Raw genomic sequence first — 16,508 nt, forward strand, 5'->3', positions numbered from 1 at the left:
ATAGTTCAGTTTGTTAATTAATTAAACTTAAAAAACAACATATCCACATACCTACCATAAAGATTCAAGTTAAAAATTAATTTACATATAACAAATTTTACAGATTATAGATTCAAGACGAGCACAGAATATTTTTAAAAAAATCAAAGAAATAGTACGAGGGTGGGTCAATAAGTCCTTAGAAAAGCCGACAGGTGGCGCGACTAGAACTGTAAGCGGTTTGTTTTCATGCAGCGGCACTACCGATTCAGTATGCTGCGAAGTTTCAATCAGATTGGTCGGGTTGTTGTGTGTTTCTCGTACATTTAAAAAAAAATTTGCTTGTGGAAAATGGAAAAATGGAAAATGGAGAAAATTGAGTTTAGAGCTGTTATTAAACATTTTAATATAAAAGGGTTAACAGCAAAGGAAATAAAAAATGAGTTGGATTTAGTTCACGGCATATCTGCTCCTTCACTTGCAACTATTTATAACTGGTTAAATGAATTTAAACGTGGTCGTACATCAACAAAGGATGAACCACGCTCAGGACGTCATGTAGAGGTGACTACACCAGAAATGATCAATAAAATCCACGATATGGTGTTAAGTGACCGAAGATTAAAGTTGAGTGAGATAATTGAGGTTACAGGGATCTCAAAAGGTAGCGTCATTTCTATTTTACATGACAAATTGGGCATGAAAAATATTTCTGCAAGATGGGTGCCGCGTTTGCTCACAGTCGACAATAAACGCAATAGGGTGGTGGCCTCTAAAGCCCTGTTGTCGCTCATGCAACGCAATCCGGATGAATTTTTTCGTCGCTTTGTGACTGTAGATGAAACATGGATACACCACCATACTCCCGAGACGAAAGAACAGTCAAAGCAGTGGATTGCGAAGGCAAACCATGTCCAAAGAAGGCGAAAACCGTAAAATCAGCTGGTAAGGTTATGGCTACTGTATTTTGGGATGCACGTGAAATTATTTTCGTTGACTATTTGGAAAAAGGAAGGCTATATAGATTTGTGTATAATTTTTCGTAATATTATTGTGTTTTTTGTGTTATTAAAAATAAAATACTTACATCCATTTGCATTATTTTTTCTTACCCTGAATCCTAATAAAGTTTTTATTGCGGGAACATTTTATAATGAAAATACGTTTATCATAAATTGGTTGTAAGCTTGTGTTGATAAAAAAAAATACTCAGTGGGGCGTTTTTATGTCCAAGTATGGCCCATTTGCAGCAAAGTGTACCTAATTTCAGAGAAGTAGAACTTTCTCTCACAAAACGAGTACACACTGACATTTGTGTGCTACCTCTGGGGGAGGAGTCCAATCTCTTTGGACTGGCTAGTTCGCACAATTTAATTTTTTGTAGAGGCTTACCATAGACAGAAATGTCTCATATCTATGATTCGGAAGCTTTTCTTTTGGTTTAGTTTGACTCAGTGTTGCCAACCGTACTATAATTATAGTATTAATTGTACTATAATTTTGGTCCACGTACTATGTACGATATAAAATAGGTATAGTACGCCCAAAATACTATAATTTTGAATATCGTACTATAATTTAATATAAAAGTACTATAATTTCGCATTTGCGTCTTCGAAAATTTGGAAATTTGCGGCCCGCGAAAAGCTGACCATGAAAAATTTCCTAAAAAAAACGAGCCGACCATGAAAAATCGGGAACCTGCGGCCCGCGGCGAAATTATTTTTCCTAAAAAAAACGAGCCGACCATGAAAAATAGGGAACTTGCGGCCCGCGGCAAAATATTCTTCCTAAAAAAAACGAGCCGACTATGAAAAATTGGGAACTTGCGGCCCGCGGTGAAAATTGTACACATTCTACTAAATTCTCCGTTATTTTTTTTTCTGAGAAACAAAAAACCTATACATTTTCAACAGATGATAACGCGTACTATATTTTATCCCCAAATACTATAATTTTGGAGGCTCTGTACTATAATTCCACTTTCAAAATATGGCAACACTGGTTTGACTGTTTGACAGTCAGAAAAGTGACAGCTAGAATATTGTACATGTACATTTTAAAAACAACTACAGCTACACTGACAAAATAAATCACGATGTCTGACAAAAAACCTCATAAACCATCAGTAAATATATAATTAAATAAATGATATCCATAGCAAAATACTTTAATCACACAATATTTCGCGAAATTAATTGTGCAATAATGTTTTCTTGCGCGTTTTACAGAAAGCTGACATAGCCAAACAATTTGATCTTCCTGAGCGCCAATCGAAGATCACCACACTCCTGAATCAGGCGAGACAGGCTTATTGCATCTGTCGTTCATCGGACAGCTCCCGGTTTATGATGTATGCTATATTTTTATTATTCTATTCACATTATCTTAGAAACTCATTGATGGACAATAATGTGACACGGATAAGACACTTTTAGCTCAGGCTTTGTAATGGGTTGTAATTGAGCACTCCTTAAGATATAATCTCCGTCTAAGACCTGGTCAGTGGTGGCAATACTGTAGATGAATAATAGATGCAAACAATTTTTATAACAACTATGGTAATGTAAACAAAAAGCAAATAATAATGTAATTTAATGTAATGGTACTTAGGAAAGGTATGGGTAATTGTGCCGCAGATGCCAGCATGAACATTTATAATTTTTTTTTTAAGGAAAACAGTTTATAACCGTGTAAATAGACAATTATATTAAATAGCTTTTTCTGTCGACGCAGATGCTTTTCGATTCAATAATTCTTAATTTAAAATTTGAAATGTTGGTAAATGTACCGCACAGGTGGACATGAGATTTTACAACTTTCTTTTTAGACCAAACCAAACCTAACCTAATCTAACCTACCCCAACCTAATATTACCTCATATAATCTTAGTTTGTGATAATGGTGTATCAAAATGTATGAAAATTTCAAATTTTCAATTAACGATTATTGGATCGAAAAGCCGATGCGCCGACAGAAAAAGGTATTTATTATAATTGGAATAACATGGAATAAACTGTTTTTGTAAAAAAAAAATATATAAAAGCTCGTGTCCACCTCTGCGGCACAATTACTGAAATTTTCATACATTTTGATGCATCATTAGATAGGATAGATTAGGTTAGGTTAGGTTTGTTTTGGTCTAAAAAGAAAGTTATAAAACCTCATGCGTGCATCTGCGGCATATTTAACAAGGTATGTTCCAGCAAACGTTGCTGATCGTTTGACAACTAATGAGCACCAAGTAAACCGGATATAGTATGAGATTTGACCTTTCTGTATCTGTCCCAGCAAGAATCTAGTAAGTTCTGACGGTCAGAAGACACCAAACCACTTTTCTCTCACTGTCAATATAAGACCTAACCTAAAAACGATATTCATTTATTATTTTTCCTCCGCTCTCGTCTGATAAACCAGTTTGAATGATTTGGCCGAGTTTGATTTGATTGGGTGGAACAAAACTATATAGTAGGTAGTCGATAATACAAAAAGCGGTTCTTTTGACAAAAACAAACAAATTTTGAAAGTAGCCAGTATACTGGATTATTTGCTAGGTTATGTTAGGTTAGGTTTGGTTTTCATTCTTGAATTCATGAATTTTGCCAAAATCAACAATGAAAATTAGCACGGTTCCCGCCTGGCTTCCTGTTAACCGACTAGTACCCAAAAAGCTTACTGTTACTCCTTCTATTATAGCAAGTCAATCTCTCCATCAAATATTTTACAGAGGCTGCGATGCTTGTGAAGAATGGTACCACGGCGACTGCATCAACATTTCAGAGAGGGAGGCTCGCTACATCCGACAGTATTACTGTGATCGCTGCCGACTTGAGGATCCGTCCCTCACAACCCGGTTCAAGCTACAAAAACGAGAACATGAAGGAGAGAGGGATTCCGGTATTATAATCCTTATTTGCCTTATAGTAATTGCCAACTCGGTGGCCGCGCGGCTTAAGCGTTGGACTATAATGCCGTGGGTCCCAGGTTCGAATTCTGGGTCTGGCAAGTACACATATTGTTTTTCAATTTGTGTGTGAGTCAGGGTATGGACCGAATAGGTTGAGCAAGTGGCTGACATCCATTTCTCGTAAAAAAACAAAATCTGTTAATACAAACCTCTACTCTGTGGAGGCCCATAGGATCCTATTAGGATCGAACATGGTCGAAAAAAAAAAATGTGCCAATTATTATTGTCGAGCTTGTGTCTGTAAAATTGTATGTATGCAGTTGGCCGTTTCACAGTGACCTGTTATATCTGAAATAGATGGCCGTATATTATTGACTAAATAAAACACTTAAAAAAATGTAATAAAAACTATCTGAATGCAAAGAAAAGGCAGAAGAAAAATGGTAGGTAAGTAAATTAGAATTCTGAATGATTAAAAGTAGGTTTGCAAGTAGCCGTTTGTAAGTTTCACGTTGTTACCTATCAAAGTAATGTTCTTATCGATTCTAATAAATTTCGAACATTACTGTCTACAATGCTCCACGAACAACGTGTCATTTTTTATCTCAATTCCATGCGGCCATCTCTTTCCAGTACGATAACTCACGGTTAATTGTGAAACGGTAATATGTAATACGTACAATTTACGTGTAACCCATCGATCTGTCATATAAAACTTGTAAAAGATGAATAAATGGAGGGCAGAACAATGACATAAATTTTGTCTATAGATTGTTCAGACTTTCTCATAAAGATACCCACCAATTTTTAATTTTTAACATGGCATGATGGCCCTTAATACATCTACTATAGAGTAGTTAGGCAGAGTGTCATCACTTTTGAATTTGGGACAAATTTTAACATTGTTATTGTATGCATATTTGTATAGTGATTGTGGCCCCACAGAGTAAAGCGACCGTCTATGGAGCCGTGGGTTCGATCCCATGCCTAACAAAAATTACACCTAGTTTACTGTGTGTTTGATCCAAAGACCCAAAGGGTTGGCCGCATGGCATTAGCGAAGGGTGGAGGTAGGCTGTTAAGATCCAACATAAATAGTACCTACACACTAAACTTTGTCATTCAGGGTTTAATAAAATCTTAAAATCCAACACTATCTGCAATTTGTAGCTTAGTTAAATGAAAACAGAAACGTATGACTGACAAAGTTAAGTGTGCACTATTTATTTCAGATCTCAACAGACTACCTCCACCCTTCGCCACTGGCACATGGCTAACAACGATTCCTTCTGGTTGTTAATAAAACTTTTACTTTGGAAGAAAGCTCATGTGTTCCTCCTAAGAGTGAAAAATGGTACGAGGGTGGGTCAATAAGTCCTTAGAAAAGCCGACAGGTGGCGCGAATTGTACTGCAAGCGGTTTGTTTTCATGCAGCGGCATTACCGATTCAGTATGCTGCGAAGTTTCAATCAGATTGGTCGGGTTGTTGTGTGTTTCTCGTACATTTAAAAAAAAAATTGCTTGTGGAAAATGGAAAAATGGAAAATGGAGAAAATTGAGGTTAGAGCTGTTATTAAACATTTTAATATAAAAGGGTTAACAGCAAAGGAAATAAAAAATGAGTTGGATTTAGTTCACGGCATATCTGCTCCTTCACTTGCAACTATTTATAACTGGTTAAATGAATTTAAACGTGGTCGTACATCAACAAAGGATGAACCACGCTCAGGACGTCCTGTAGAGGTGACTACACCAGAAATGATCAATAAAATCCACGATATGGTGTTAAGTGACCGAAGATTAAAGTTGAGTGAGATAATTGAGGTTACAGGGATCTCAAAAGGTAGCGTCATTTCTATTTTACATGACAAATTGGGCATGAAAAATATTTCTGCAAGATGGGTGCCGCGTTTGCTCACAGTCGACAATAAACGCAATAGGGTGGTGGCCTCTAAAGCCCTGTTGTCGCTCATGCAACGCAATCCGGATGAATTTTTTCGTCGCTTTGTGACTGTAGATGAAACATGGATACACCACCATACTCCCGAGACGAAAGAACAGTCAAAGCAGTGGATTGCGAAGGCAAACCATGTCCAAAGAAGGCGAAAACCGTAAAATCAGCTGGTAAGGTTATGGCTACTGTATTTTGGGATGCACGTGAAATTATTTTCGTTGACTATTTGGAAAAAGGAAAAACAATAACAGGAGATTATTATGCATCTTTATTGGACCAGCTAAAAAACAAAATTGAAGAAAAACGGCCTCATTTAAACAGGAAAAAAATCCTCTTTCATCAGGACAATGCCCGTGTTCACACATGTTTACGATCAATGGCTAAAATTGAAGAATTGAAGTTCGAATTGGTCGACCACCCACCGTATTCGCCAGATTTAGCCCCAGTGACTTTTTCCTTTTCCCAAACTTAAAAAAATGGCTAAGTGGACAACGTTTTTTTTCAAATGAAGAAGTCATCGATCGGACAAATGCTTATTTTGAGGACCTTCCGAAAACTTATTTTTCTGACGGTTTAAAAAAAATTGAGAAACGTCTAACCAAGTGTATTGAGCTCCAAGGAAATTATGTTGAGAAATAAAAAAAAAATACAAAAATAAAACCTGTTTTAATGCTTTTTTCTAAGGAATTATTGACCCACCCTCGTAGTTTAATGTTATAGCAATTGTATTATTATATCTCACTATCTTATAGTCAATCACATCCAAGCGAAGCTGTGCTATACACAAAGCAGCTATCAACAGTAGTTTATAATATTTATATATTGAGGCAGTTAATTGCTACAAGTTAACTGTCTAAAGTTTAGACGACTAACTTATTGTAACAAATTATAATACCTTAATATGTACATAAATATGATAAAGTGATAATATTTATCACTTTTGCCGTGGTGTATAGAATAGACTCAAAGGTATCAAATTACAAATTGGATGTTTAAAACGTTTTTTTAATTTTCAATAGTAAGTCTGAAATTGACAGGCCGTGATGAGTCAAAGAAGAAACGTAAAGAACATTCAGAGAACAAGTCAGCACGACGCTCAGGTGGAAGTCCATCCCACAGCACACAACTTTCTATGTGCGGTACTTGCACCGGCTGTGTCAGAACATATGATTGCGGCAGGTATGTCTCTGTTATTGTATTAACCATAGACGGAAGGTTCTTGTTTGACAGAAACAGTTCATAGTTTCATCATCTATAACAGGTCCTTTCATAATAACTCAAGTTAAGGTATCATTTAATGCTGCAATTAGTTAATTAGTTGCAATTAGTTAGTGCAGTTGTAATATTTATTAAAAACCAATGACATTATTAATGGAAAACGCACTCAGTACAGTAGCTAGCAAGTAAATTCGCACATAGCGACATTCGCACATGTATAGGTAGACGTCATGTGACGAAATTTCGTAATTTCCATTATGCGATATCACGTATCGGGAATTTATAGTAATACATATCACCTTTATTGTAATGGCGTTAGAACAGTGTTTCTAGTGTAAATGTTTATTTGAGCGAACGATATTGATATTAAAATATGAATTATGCCATTCGGCAGACGCGACAAAAAGCATCGGCAATTTATAGCAATATCACCTTTATTGTAATGGCGTTAGAACAGATTATGCCATTCGGCAGACCCGACAAAAAAGTGAGTGTCATTTTTTTTTCCAGATTCTTCGTCCATATTAATGTCATTGTTAAAAACAGAGAATTGGGACTATATTATTATATAGAAGGAATCTTATACAGTGAAACCCCGATTCTACAATTTTCAAGGGACCCTAAAAAAACGATTAATGCGGGATATATTTGGGTGTTGAGGATGATGATGAAGAAGTCGAAGATGTATGCAGGAGCGAGTTTTATTTGCAGCGTAATGGTTGGTACAATAGTATGTTATAGCAGTACATGTTACAATACTAAACTTATGATAGGTACGGATCCGAGGTCCGCACCTCGGTACAATCAGATGTTGGGCGAGGCGATATAGAGACCGTGATGGTAACAGACTGGAAACGTATATTCGAGTGACATTTGATAAATCATTCTTCATAATTTATACTGTCGAAAGTAATACATAAACATTATATTCTAGTACATGGTTTCCCAAACTATGGGTCGCGACCCACCAGTGGGTCGGGAGCGAATATTGAGTGGGCCCTCGCCACTGTATACATGAATTAAAAAAAATAGGGAGTGATAAATTTGATATTTCATTCAGCTATTTATAATTCCTAAAAATTGAAATAAACTTAAGTTACGGAAAATACTGTGATAAAATAATAATATTTTTTTCACTGTTAATAAATAACTTTGACGACTATTTTGGGGAAGAGATGAAAAAGTTTGATTCGTTGCGTTGGATTTGTAACCCATTTCAAGACGACTTACCAACTAGTATGTCAACAAAAGCAAGTGAAGGACTCGTTGGTTTATCAGAAGATACGTCACTGAAAAATAGTTTCAATCGTAAACAGTTAACGAAATTCTGGCTCTCAGTTGCTGATAATTATCCTTGCCTGTTCGATGAAACTATGAAAGTCCTCCTCCTCTTTACTACCTCATATCTATGTGAGGTTGGATTTTCTAAATACCGAAATAAATTGGATAATATATCAAACTCACTGCGATTAAAAGTAACTAAAGTTGAAGTTGATGTTAAAACTGTAATGAAGAAAAATAAGAAACAAATACATCCTTCCCATTGAAATAATTTTGTAAAAAAACCTTGCAGGTGTAGGTATTTAAGTAATATTTTTTTTTTTATTTAAGTTGTGTTTCTTATTTCAACAGTCTTTCATTCATATTGGTAACACTCATAAAAAATATTTTTTTTTATTTCAATTAGAACAATTAATAAGACAGCATTAAGTAGTTCCAATCTGAGCATTATCAATATTTATGCCCTCTTTTCTCTAAGACAGCTAAGAGGTGGGTCCCAAGATTGGAAATTTTTGTTAGATTGGTCGGAGCCCAGTCAACTTTGGGAACCACTGTTCTAGTACATAATTATCTTGAACGAGTCAGCGGTTTACATTCGAGTAGCTGTGAACTTTATTTATTATTACAGTCATAATATAATATGAGACTATGGGAATGGATATTCGACTACTTTTCCATTGCGATAGCGTATTTCATATCGCCATTCAATCTGCTGATACAGATAAAAGTTGTTTACTGGAATATGATTCGCTGGGAATATATTATTGCAGTCGAATAATTTGATACATTAAAAATAGATATTTGATCGCTAATATACTGACAGCTACATATATAAAAAAAAAATTTCGACGTCTAGAATTATTTTAAGTTTCTCAGCTAGAGTTCTAGTTTTCTTCATGGGGGGCATTTTAGTTGCGACAAATTCGTGATACGAGATACGAGGCAAGCCGAACGGCCTGTGTGAGTGTGCAAACAAAGCAATGCGACTGAACGATCAGGCGAGATTGAGCGCCGACCGATCTGTGCAAACAAAGCATAATAAAAAGTATCATAAACAATATTCTATGAAAGCGAAATGAAAAATATTAAAAAAAAAACGGTCAATCGGGATAATATTTGTGACAGGAACATAATATTTGCAAACAAAGCATCATAAAAAGTGTCATAAACAATTCTACAAAAGCGATATGAAGAATATTCAACAAAAACGGTCAATCAGGATAATATTTGTGACGGGACCATAATATTTAGACGATATATCGAGGAAAACGATAAATCGGGGAACGGTTAATGCGGGATTATTTAATATTGTTCTTATGGGTGTTTGGCGGGACTTTCAAAAATGAACGATCCATGTGGGAAAACGATTTATGCGAGAACGGTAGATCGGGGTTACACTGTACATTCTTATACCAAGAAAAAGAGTACTGAAAGTTTCCGCAAAAACCAATTTAATCGGCGACACTGTATTACCCTCATTCGATGGAATCTTGTAATGACATGTGATAACTTTCATTAAATTGTCGCTTTAATTTTTTACAGATGTGATAATTGTTTGGAACTATCCAAAATGAGTTCAACATCAGCCCGCGTGAAGATACGGTGCAAGCAGAGATTGTGTGTCAATATACTCGTGCCAGCTCGTTCCAAACCTACTAAATCATCGAGGTAATCGTACCAGATATTTTTTTCTTATTGCGTCAATAATACAGTGATTTAATTAATTTGAAATCATAATTAAATGGGACCCACGTGTCTCAATCTGAGGTGTTTTCAAATTATGTATATTTTGAAAGACATTTTAAAAGCATGTATGAAAGTTTAAACAAACCGATTGATTATAAATGTGTATAAAAATAGATTAGAGAGAAGATATTGTAACCAGCAAAGTTTCCATATGTAATTTATAATATTGTAGTAAAGCCTAACAAGATAAAGAGAATAACATCAAGTTGAAAGAAATTACATAAGAATATTGAATAATTAATTATTGACGAAAAGGTAACATTTTTATAATATACATACATACATACCTATTCATATTATTATATACTTGAATTTTATACATTATGAGTAATCTAAGATATAACAGAAAAAGAGATTAATACAAATTAAAAATCAGGAAATCTGTAGGTAAACTTAAGTAACATAAAAAATAACTCGTTTCCAACTTGTTGTAAGGGAAAAATTATATTTGAATTGCCACCAGTTATCATAAATTTGTGTATTTGGCGTCTCCTATGTTTTATCAAGCAGATCGAGTCGTTGCTACCTGAAATTCTTACTTGCTGTGTATACCAAAATCATATTATATATTTGGATTCAATATTTAAACTCTATTAACGCAAAACTATAAATCTCAATTACAACAAGTTTGGGGTGACATTATGTTAGCGAAACAAGAGACCTTTTGAAGATGGAGTTATCTATTGTATTCAAACTTAGTTTTTAATTCTTTAACCTTTATATTGAAAGCCGTGTCGTGGATTAGTAATTTAATATTCACACAACCCTTCTTTTTTGGTGCAGTGGTCGCAGTAAGCACCGTTCCAGCGATTCTCGTGTCAGAGAGAGCACCGCTACAAAGACGCCGACTGGCGGGAGTAAGAGACCTTCGAGTAGCGTCACAGTCAACGAACCGCCCGTCATTCCTCAGAATTTTGTCCCTCAGCAGTGTTTGGGACAAAACTGCGTGAAGGTTGCCGTCCCGCCTTCAAAGTATTGCTCGCATAGCTGTGGAATGAGGCTTGCAACCGCAAGGATATATCAGGTGACTTTCCATAGCGATGAAACATGTAGACATGATATTGACCCACCGCAGCGTTGAAGAACACTTTCTCTATTTAGACGGTATGAATGTGAACGTGAAGAAAGGTTATTTTAATGGTATAACTTAAGAAGCATATCCGAATTATTCATCGATATCTCTGACACTGTTTAGATTGCGCATGTTATATTTCCCTCGATGTCCCGACCAATATTTCTTGTCTCCTGTTCAAACTATCAAAACTTACTAAGAATTGGTACATGTAAGTCATTTGCCAGTACAAATCAATTTGTATCAAACTTCACACTGATCACTTGCATCCAGTGTTGAAAAATGGATTAGGCTGTGGAGATCCGACAAAATAGTGCATACTAAACTTTGACAGTAATACTTATTTATTTTCATTGAACTAAGAATACAAATTGCATAGGTATGGTGTTAGTTTTTAAATTTCAATTAAGCCTGCCTAAACCATAAGAAAAATATGAACAGGCTACATTTATGTAATATGTCATCTATAGGGATTCCAATCCCGGGATACCGAGCTATTTTCGATACCTATGAATCCCGGGATTGATAAACATAATCCCGGGATTTCGGGATTGATTTTTTTATCAATTTTTATGGAAAATAAAATAAAAGCGAAAATAAAACAGAAAAAATACTTTTAATAAAAAATAACTACATTAGAAATAAACTGAGTTTGAATGAAGTTTGATTTATACCCATGTGTAGGTTGTCGATTCATTTTATTTTTTCACATGAATTATTAAAAATGAGAAAGATTGGAAAAAAACAATGCTTCGCACTTTTAACAAAGTAATTCTACCATGATATCATACGTTTTACGGCAGTTTCATATTTGGCTGACTAATTAGATTTATGAAGCGGAAAGGCCATAAATACGCCATGATTATTTGCTTTACTATTTTAAATCTCGCTAATCCATTCATTATGTCTTTACTATCAGAAACAGCAATGTCATATTAAATTCACATTATTATTTATATTACAATATTATTTACTCCATTAAACTTGTGTATTTCCAAGATTGAACATATACAATATTAACAATAAATGTCTTAAATAGTATAAATTATACTAGATTTATTTTTGACCGATTTTATCAATGTTATTTGTAAATATAAAAATTTTATATTAACAATGGAAAAAAATGCCAATCCCGGGATCCCGGGATTGTCAAATTTTAATCCCGAAATCCCGGGATCAGAATTTTGGCTCGGGATTGGATTCCCTAGTCATGTAGAAGTCAATACAGTAAATTATTTCTATTATTAGGTGTTGCCTCAGCGCATTCAGGAGTGGTCACTTCGCCCATGCATAGCCGAGGCATCTGACCGACGTGCGTTGTTGCAAGTGCGTTCTCGTCTGACCGGAGTACGCGAAGCGCTCAACGACTTGGAGAAACGGAGAGCAGAGATAGACGTGCTTGTCGAGAGAGCCAGGAATGCACCGCCTGCTAATCCTGACGATGAGGTATTTACTTTATTCAAGAAGAAATGTAAAGTGAGCGTATATTTTGTTGGTTTAATGAAGTCACAATTTGTATAACTTCCCCCTACTAGCTACTTCGTATCTCTTATCATGCTAGCGAACTCTTAAATAGTGCAGTGGAAGTTAAAGTACCAATGTGGTGGTGTAAATATGTTATTAAGACAATCAAAATTTCAATTTCTAGCTGGAACCTGAAGAAGAAGGCGAAATGTCAATGTACTGCATAACATGCGGCCACGAAATCCACTCCAGAACGGCCGTCAAACACATGGAGAAGTGCTTCAATAAATACGAGGCCCAGTCATCATTCGGCTCAGTTTTTAAGACCCGTATCGAAGGACAGAATATGTTCTGTGACTTTTACAACGTCATAAATAGAACGTACTGCAAAAGGCTTAGGGTAGGTTACCTTATAAATTTGATTTATCTTTACTTATGTCATAGGTTTTGCTGATCGGCCAACATTGAATTTTCTTTTTAATCCATGTCTGCTGCCAATCCAGTCTTGATTCTGCCTTGTAAATTTTTTGTAAAAAAACAATTTAAATTACATTATGCTAAAGAATGCTAGATTCTTAAATCCTATTTGAATAAATAATAATTTAAATACTTTAAAAACTATGTTTTATATTTTTTTCAATTAGGTACCATTTTTTATAACGAACAATGTGTTAAAATCCCTTGTTTTTAAGCTGTTCCCTGTGTATCTCTATTTTCTGCATTGAATTGTCATATGAAAGCTATCAATCTTGATATTTTTACAGGTTCTTTGTCCAGAACACAGTAAAGAGCCGAAAGTGAGTGACACAGATGTCTGTGGCTGCCCATTGGTCCGTGATGTGTTCATTCCTACTGGTGAGAACAAGTCTTTATAAATTCAACCTTCAAAAACTTCTTTCATCATAATTTACGTCACCTTTATTAATGGGTACTATATTATATTCCAGGTGAGTTCTGCAGAGCACCTCGTAAGTCGTGCTTGAAGCATCACGCTTGGGAGAAACTGCGCAGGGCTGAAGTTGACCTGGAGAGGGTCCGTCAGTGGCTCAAAGTAGATGACCTGATGGAACAAGAGAGGAATATTCGATATGCTATGGCTTCCAGGTATTTCATTCTTGAATTTTTGTTTGAATTGTCAAAATAAGGGCTTTCTTTAGTGAGTACTATGATTTGAATGAAAGAATGTCATAGTGACTGTTACAAATAATAATTTTTATATTATTTATTTTTATTAATATAATCCAATCCCAATTAACTATTCAGGGCACCCAAGAGTCCAAGTAATAATTAATAACAGGGAATTGCAAGGAATTATTTATCGAGTTTAAGAGCCTCTGCACACGGGTCTAGGACGATTTGGCACCGGACAACTGGACGCCACGGAATTCAAAAATAAATAGACGTTAGGTACTTATAGGTACTTTGAAAAAAAATATTCAATATTATTATTTATATTTCAATGATTATATTATGATTTAATAGTTGGTGAGAATGTAAATATGCAGACGTAAACAATGATTTAATCGTGCATATGTTTAAGTTCCAACGAGAAAAGAGTTTTTTATTTTATATAAAGCCTTAGGCATGGTAATTCTCAATCCGCGATAAAGAATACATTATGTTAAGAGTAAAATGAATTCAAACTACTAAGTAGTAGATAGAAACTGATTAAAGTACCTCGTCTACATGTGTCTACGACAGTGCGGCGTCCAATTGTCCGGAGGCCAGTCGTCCCATTCCCCTGCACACACAGCCACCGAACGCGGCCACAACTCGGCCACTAGTGGACGCATTCAGCTGCGGTCTAATTTTTCTATGGGTATGAGTGGCAGTGTTTTGCAGTGCGGAGCGTGCGTGTTGTGTACATTTATTTAACATACACACCACTCGCCCCGCTCCGGAAAACACTGCCACTGAGGCTTTACACTAAGTTTGAATTTAACAGTATATCGGACATGACGTAAATTTCTATACATCAACAAGCTCTCAGAGGTTAATTTAGGATTGAATCATATAAACAAAATAGTAGTCACATAAAATCATTAAAAATTTAAAACATATTTACTGAAAATGTAAGAGCCTAATAACGACGAATCTCCGTGGACAATTTTCTTGTGAATTCTGTTCTGGATTATATCTTGATTAGTCCTTTACACACAGCAGTGTGAGATAAACACGTCCGACTGTTAAGGTGATTGTATCGAGAACAAAAAGAATTATTGTCACTTGTAGCATTGGCGAAGAGAACTAGTTCCTAATTCGTTCACTAGAGCCCATAGGAGTTGGCATGACACCAAAACAGACACCACTAGTAATTTATTCTTTACTACGAACCACTTTGTAACAAGACGCGATAGGTGTTTACTTATGATATATGCTGACGATTATGGTGGAAGATATTAATATGTATAATATGGAATCGACAGCTCTAATGTCAATGTTAAACACCTGTAAGATTATATTACTGATGTTGTATTTTATTTGCTTTCCAGGGCTGGGGTTCTAGGTTTGATGCTGCATTCCACGTATGATCACGAAGTAATGGAATTAATAACCTCTAAGATGCAGCCCGCTAAAAAGGAAACATGAACAAATTAGATCATAAACAAATATGTATAGTTGTCTTTGAAAGAATTGTGTGATGACATTTAAAATAATATAAAATCTCTCTTATTCCCGACATTAATATAGGTCCATATTCAGAATTTAAATATGTCATTGTCTGCCATAAGCTGCTGCATTTAATAAATTTATAATAAAAACATGAGAGTGCGTACCGTTATTTCCATGCTGTTCAATATTGTTTAAATCCTTACTATCCTATCCTACATCAAAATTTGGGGCAGAATATGGGATCTCCAAGAATCCCTGTCCACCTTCACGTCATACCATCTGAAATCTTTTTCATACTGTCCTCACATATTTACCGGCTGCCGTAGCCAAGTAGTTGTATATACCAGGGTTTTCTAAACTCTTCTTGCGATGGAACACTTTGCAAATTCTGAAATTTTAAGGCAATGATCCACAAACCGCAGCCCAAAAAAATGTATGTCTCGTCACATAATAAACACATTATTATTTTTTAACACTTTTACCCACTGCAGCTCGTGAAAAATTATAAAATGGATAAATTGGCCCTTCCTTCAAATACGTTGTGCACCACTGTTTTAACGGAAAACCTTGTTTATTCTGTACATAGAACAACGGAACATCTTATTTGTTCATGTGCATAGACATTTTAATTTAAAAAAATAATCCAAGCATAAAGAATCCTGGCAACAATTAAATTATAATACATATTGTTATAGCGTAATTTTTCACAAAGGTGTCACACACACACATTTTTCACAAAGGTGTCAGGGTGCAAAACCACTACTGTTTTAGAGTAGGTTTCGTGGAAATACTGTAATTTTCAATGTTGTGTATGTCAATTTAAGATGGGTAGCCCGAAAAAAATAATAAAATTGGTACCTATGTATAAAAATAAAAGGTGACACCAAGGCCTGAACAAAAACTATGCATATGTGCAAGTGAGAAAGTATTCGGCACCCTTATAATCTCTGCGACACGCGCTAGAGTAAGATAAAAGGTTTACATATGTGTGAGATGATTTGCTATGGTGTTGCCGCCAAATCTTAGTTTGTTGCTTAACTAAGCGTCAATAACCTGCGAGCGCGTGTTGCTAAAATTGCTATTTTTTTGTGTTAAACATAAAGTCAGTGCTAAATATTTTTAGTTAATTAAGTAGAAAAGATGGTTCTGTGTGTTGTATTAAAATGTTTCATAGGTAAGTTGATACATGTTCATGATAATTTATTTGTATATTACTATATATTTTAATATCAAGTGACCAAGTGTTTCTTTAAAATAACTTAGATTATCGATAT

General features: G+C 35.2%; 1 protein-coding gene across 2 annotated transcripts; it reads left to right on the forward strand.

The window, feature by feature from the left end:
- Window positions 1-1,998: 1,998 nt before the first annotated feature.
- LOC147071317 (CXXC-type zinc finger protein 1-like) lies at window positions 1,999-15,404 on the forward strand. 2 transcript variants are annotated; one of them, XM_085947912.1, is made up of 11 exons: window positions 1,999-2,107; window positions 2,211-2,332; window positions 3,707-3,876; window positions 6,878-7,019; window positions 9,882-10,007; window positions 10,869-11,109; window positions 12,406-12,603; window positions 12,806-13,021; window positions 13,386-13,476; window positions 13,569-13,725; window positions 15,114-15,404. In XM_085947912.1, the coding sequence occupies exons 1-11, from the start codon at window positions 2,078-2,080 to the stop codon at window positions 15,208-15,210; spliced, it is 1,590 nt and encodes a 529-aa protein (XP_085804038.1). In that variant the 5' UTR covers window positions 1,999-2,077; the 3' UTR covers window positions 15,211-15,404. The 2 variants fall into 2 exon arrangements, with proteins under 2 accessions (XP_085804038.1, XP_085804037.1); XM_085947911.1 differs by having other exon boundaries at window positions 6,860-7,019; window positions 15,114-15,402.
- The last annotated feature ends 1,104 nt before the right edge of the window (window positions 15,405-16,508 follow it).

This window comes from Rhyacophila brunnea, unplaced genomic scaffold (genome assembly GCF_057557595.1).
Source record: "Rhyacophila brunnea isolate RB1 unplaced genomic scaffold, BYU_Rbru_1.0 scaffold_20, whole genome shotgun sequence".
NCBI lineage: Eukaryota > Metazoa > Arthropoda > Insecta > Trichoptera > Rhyacophilidae > Rhyacophila > Rhyacophila brunnea.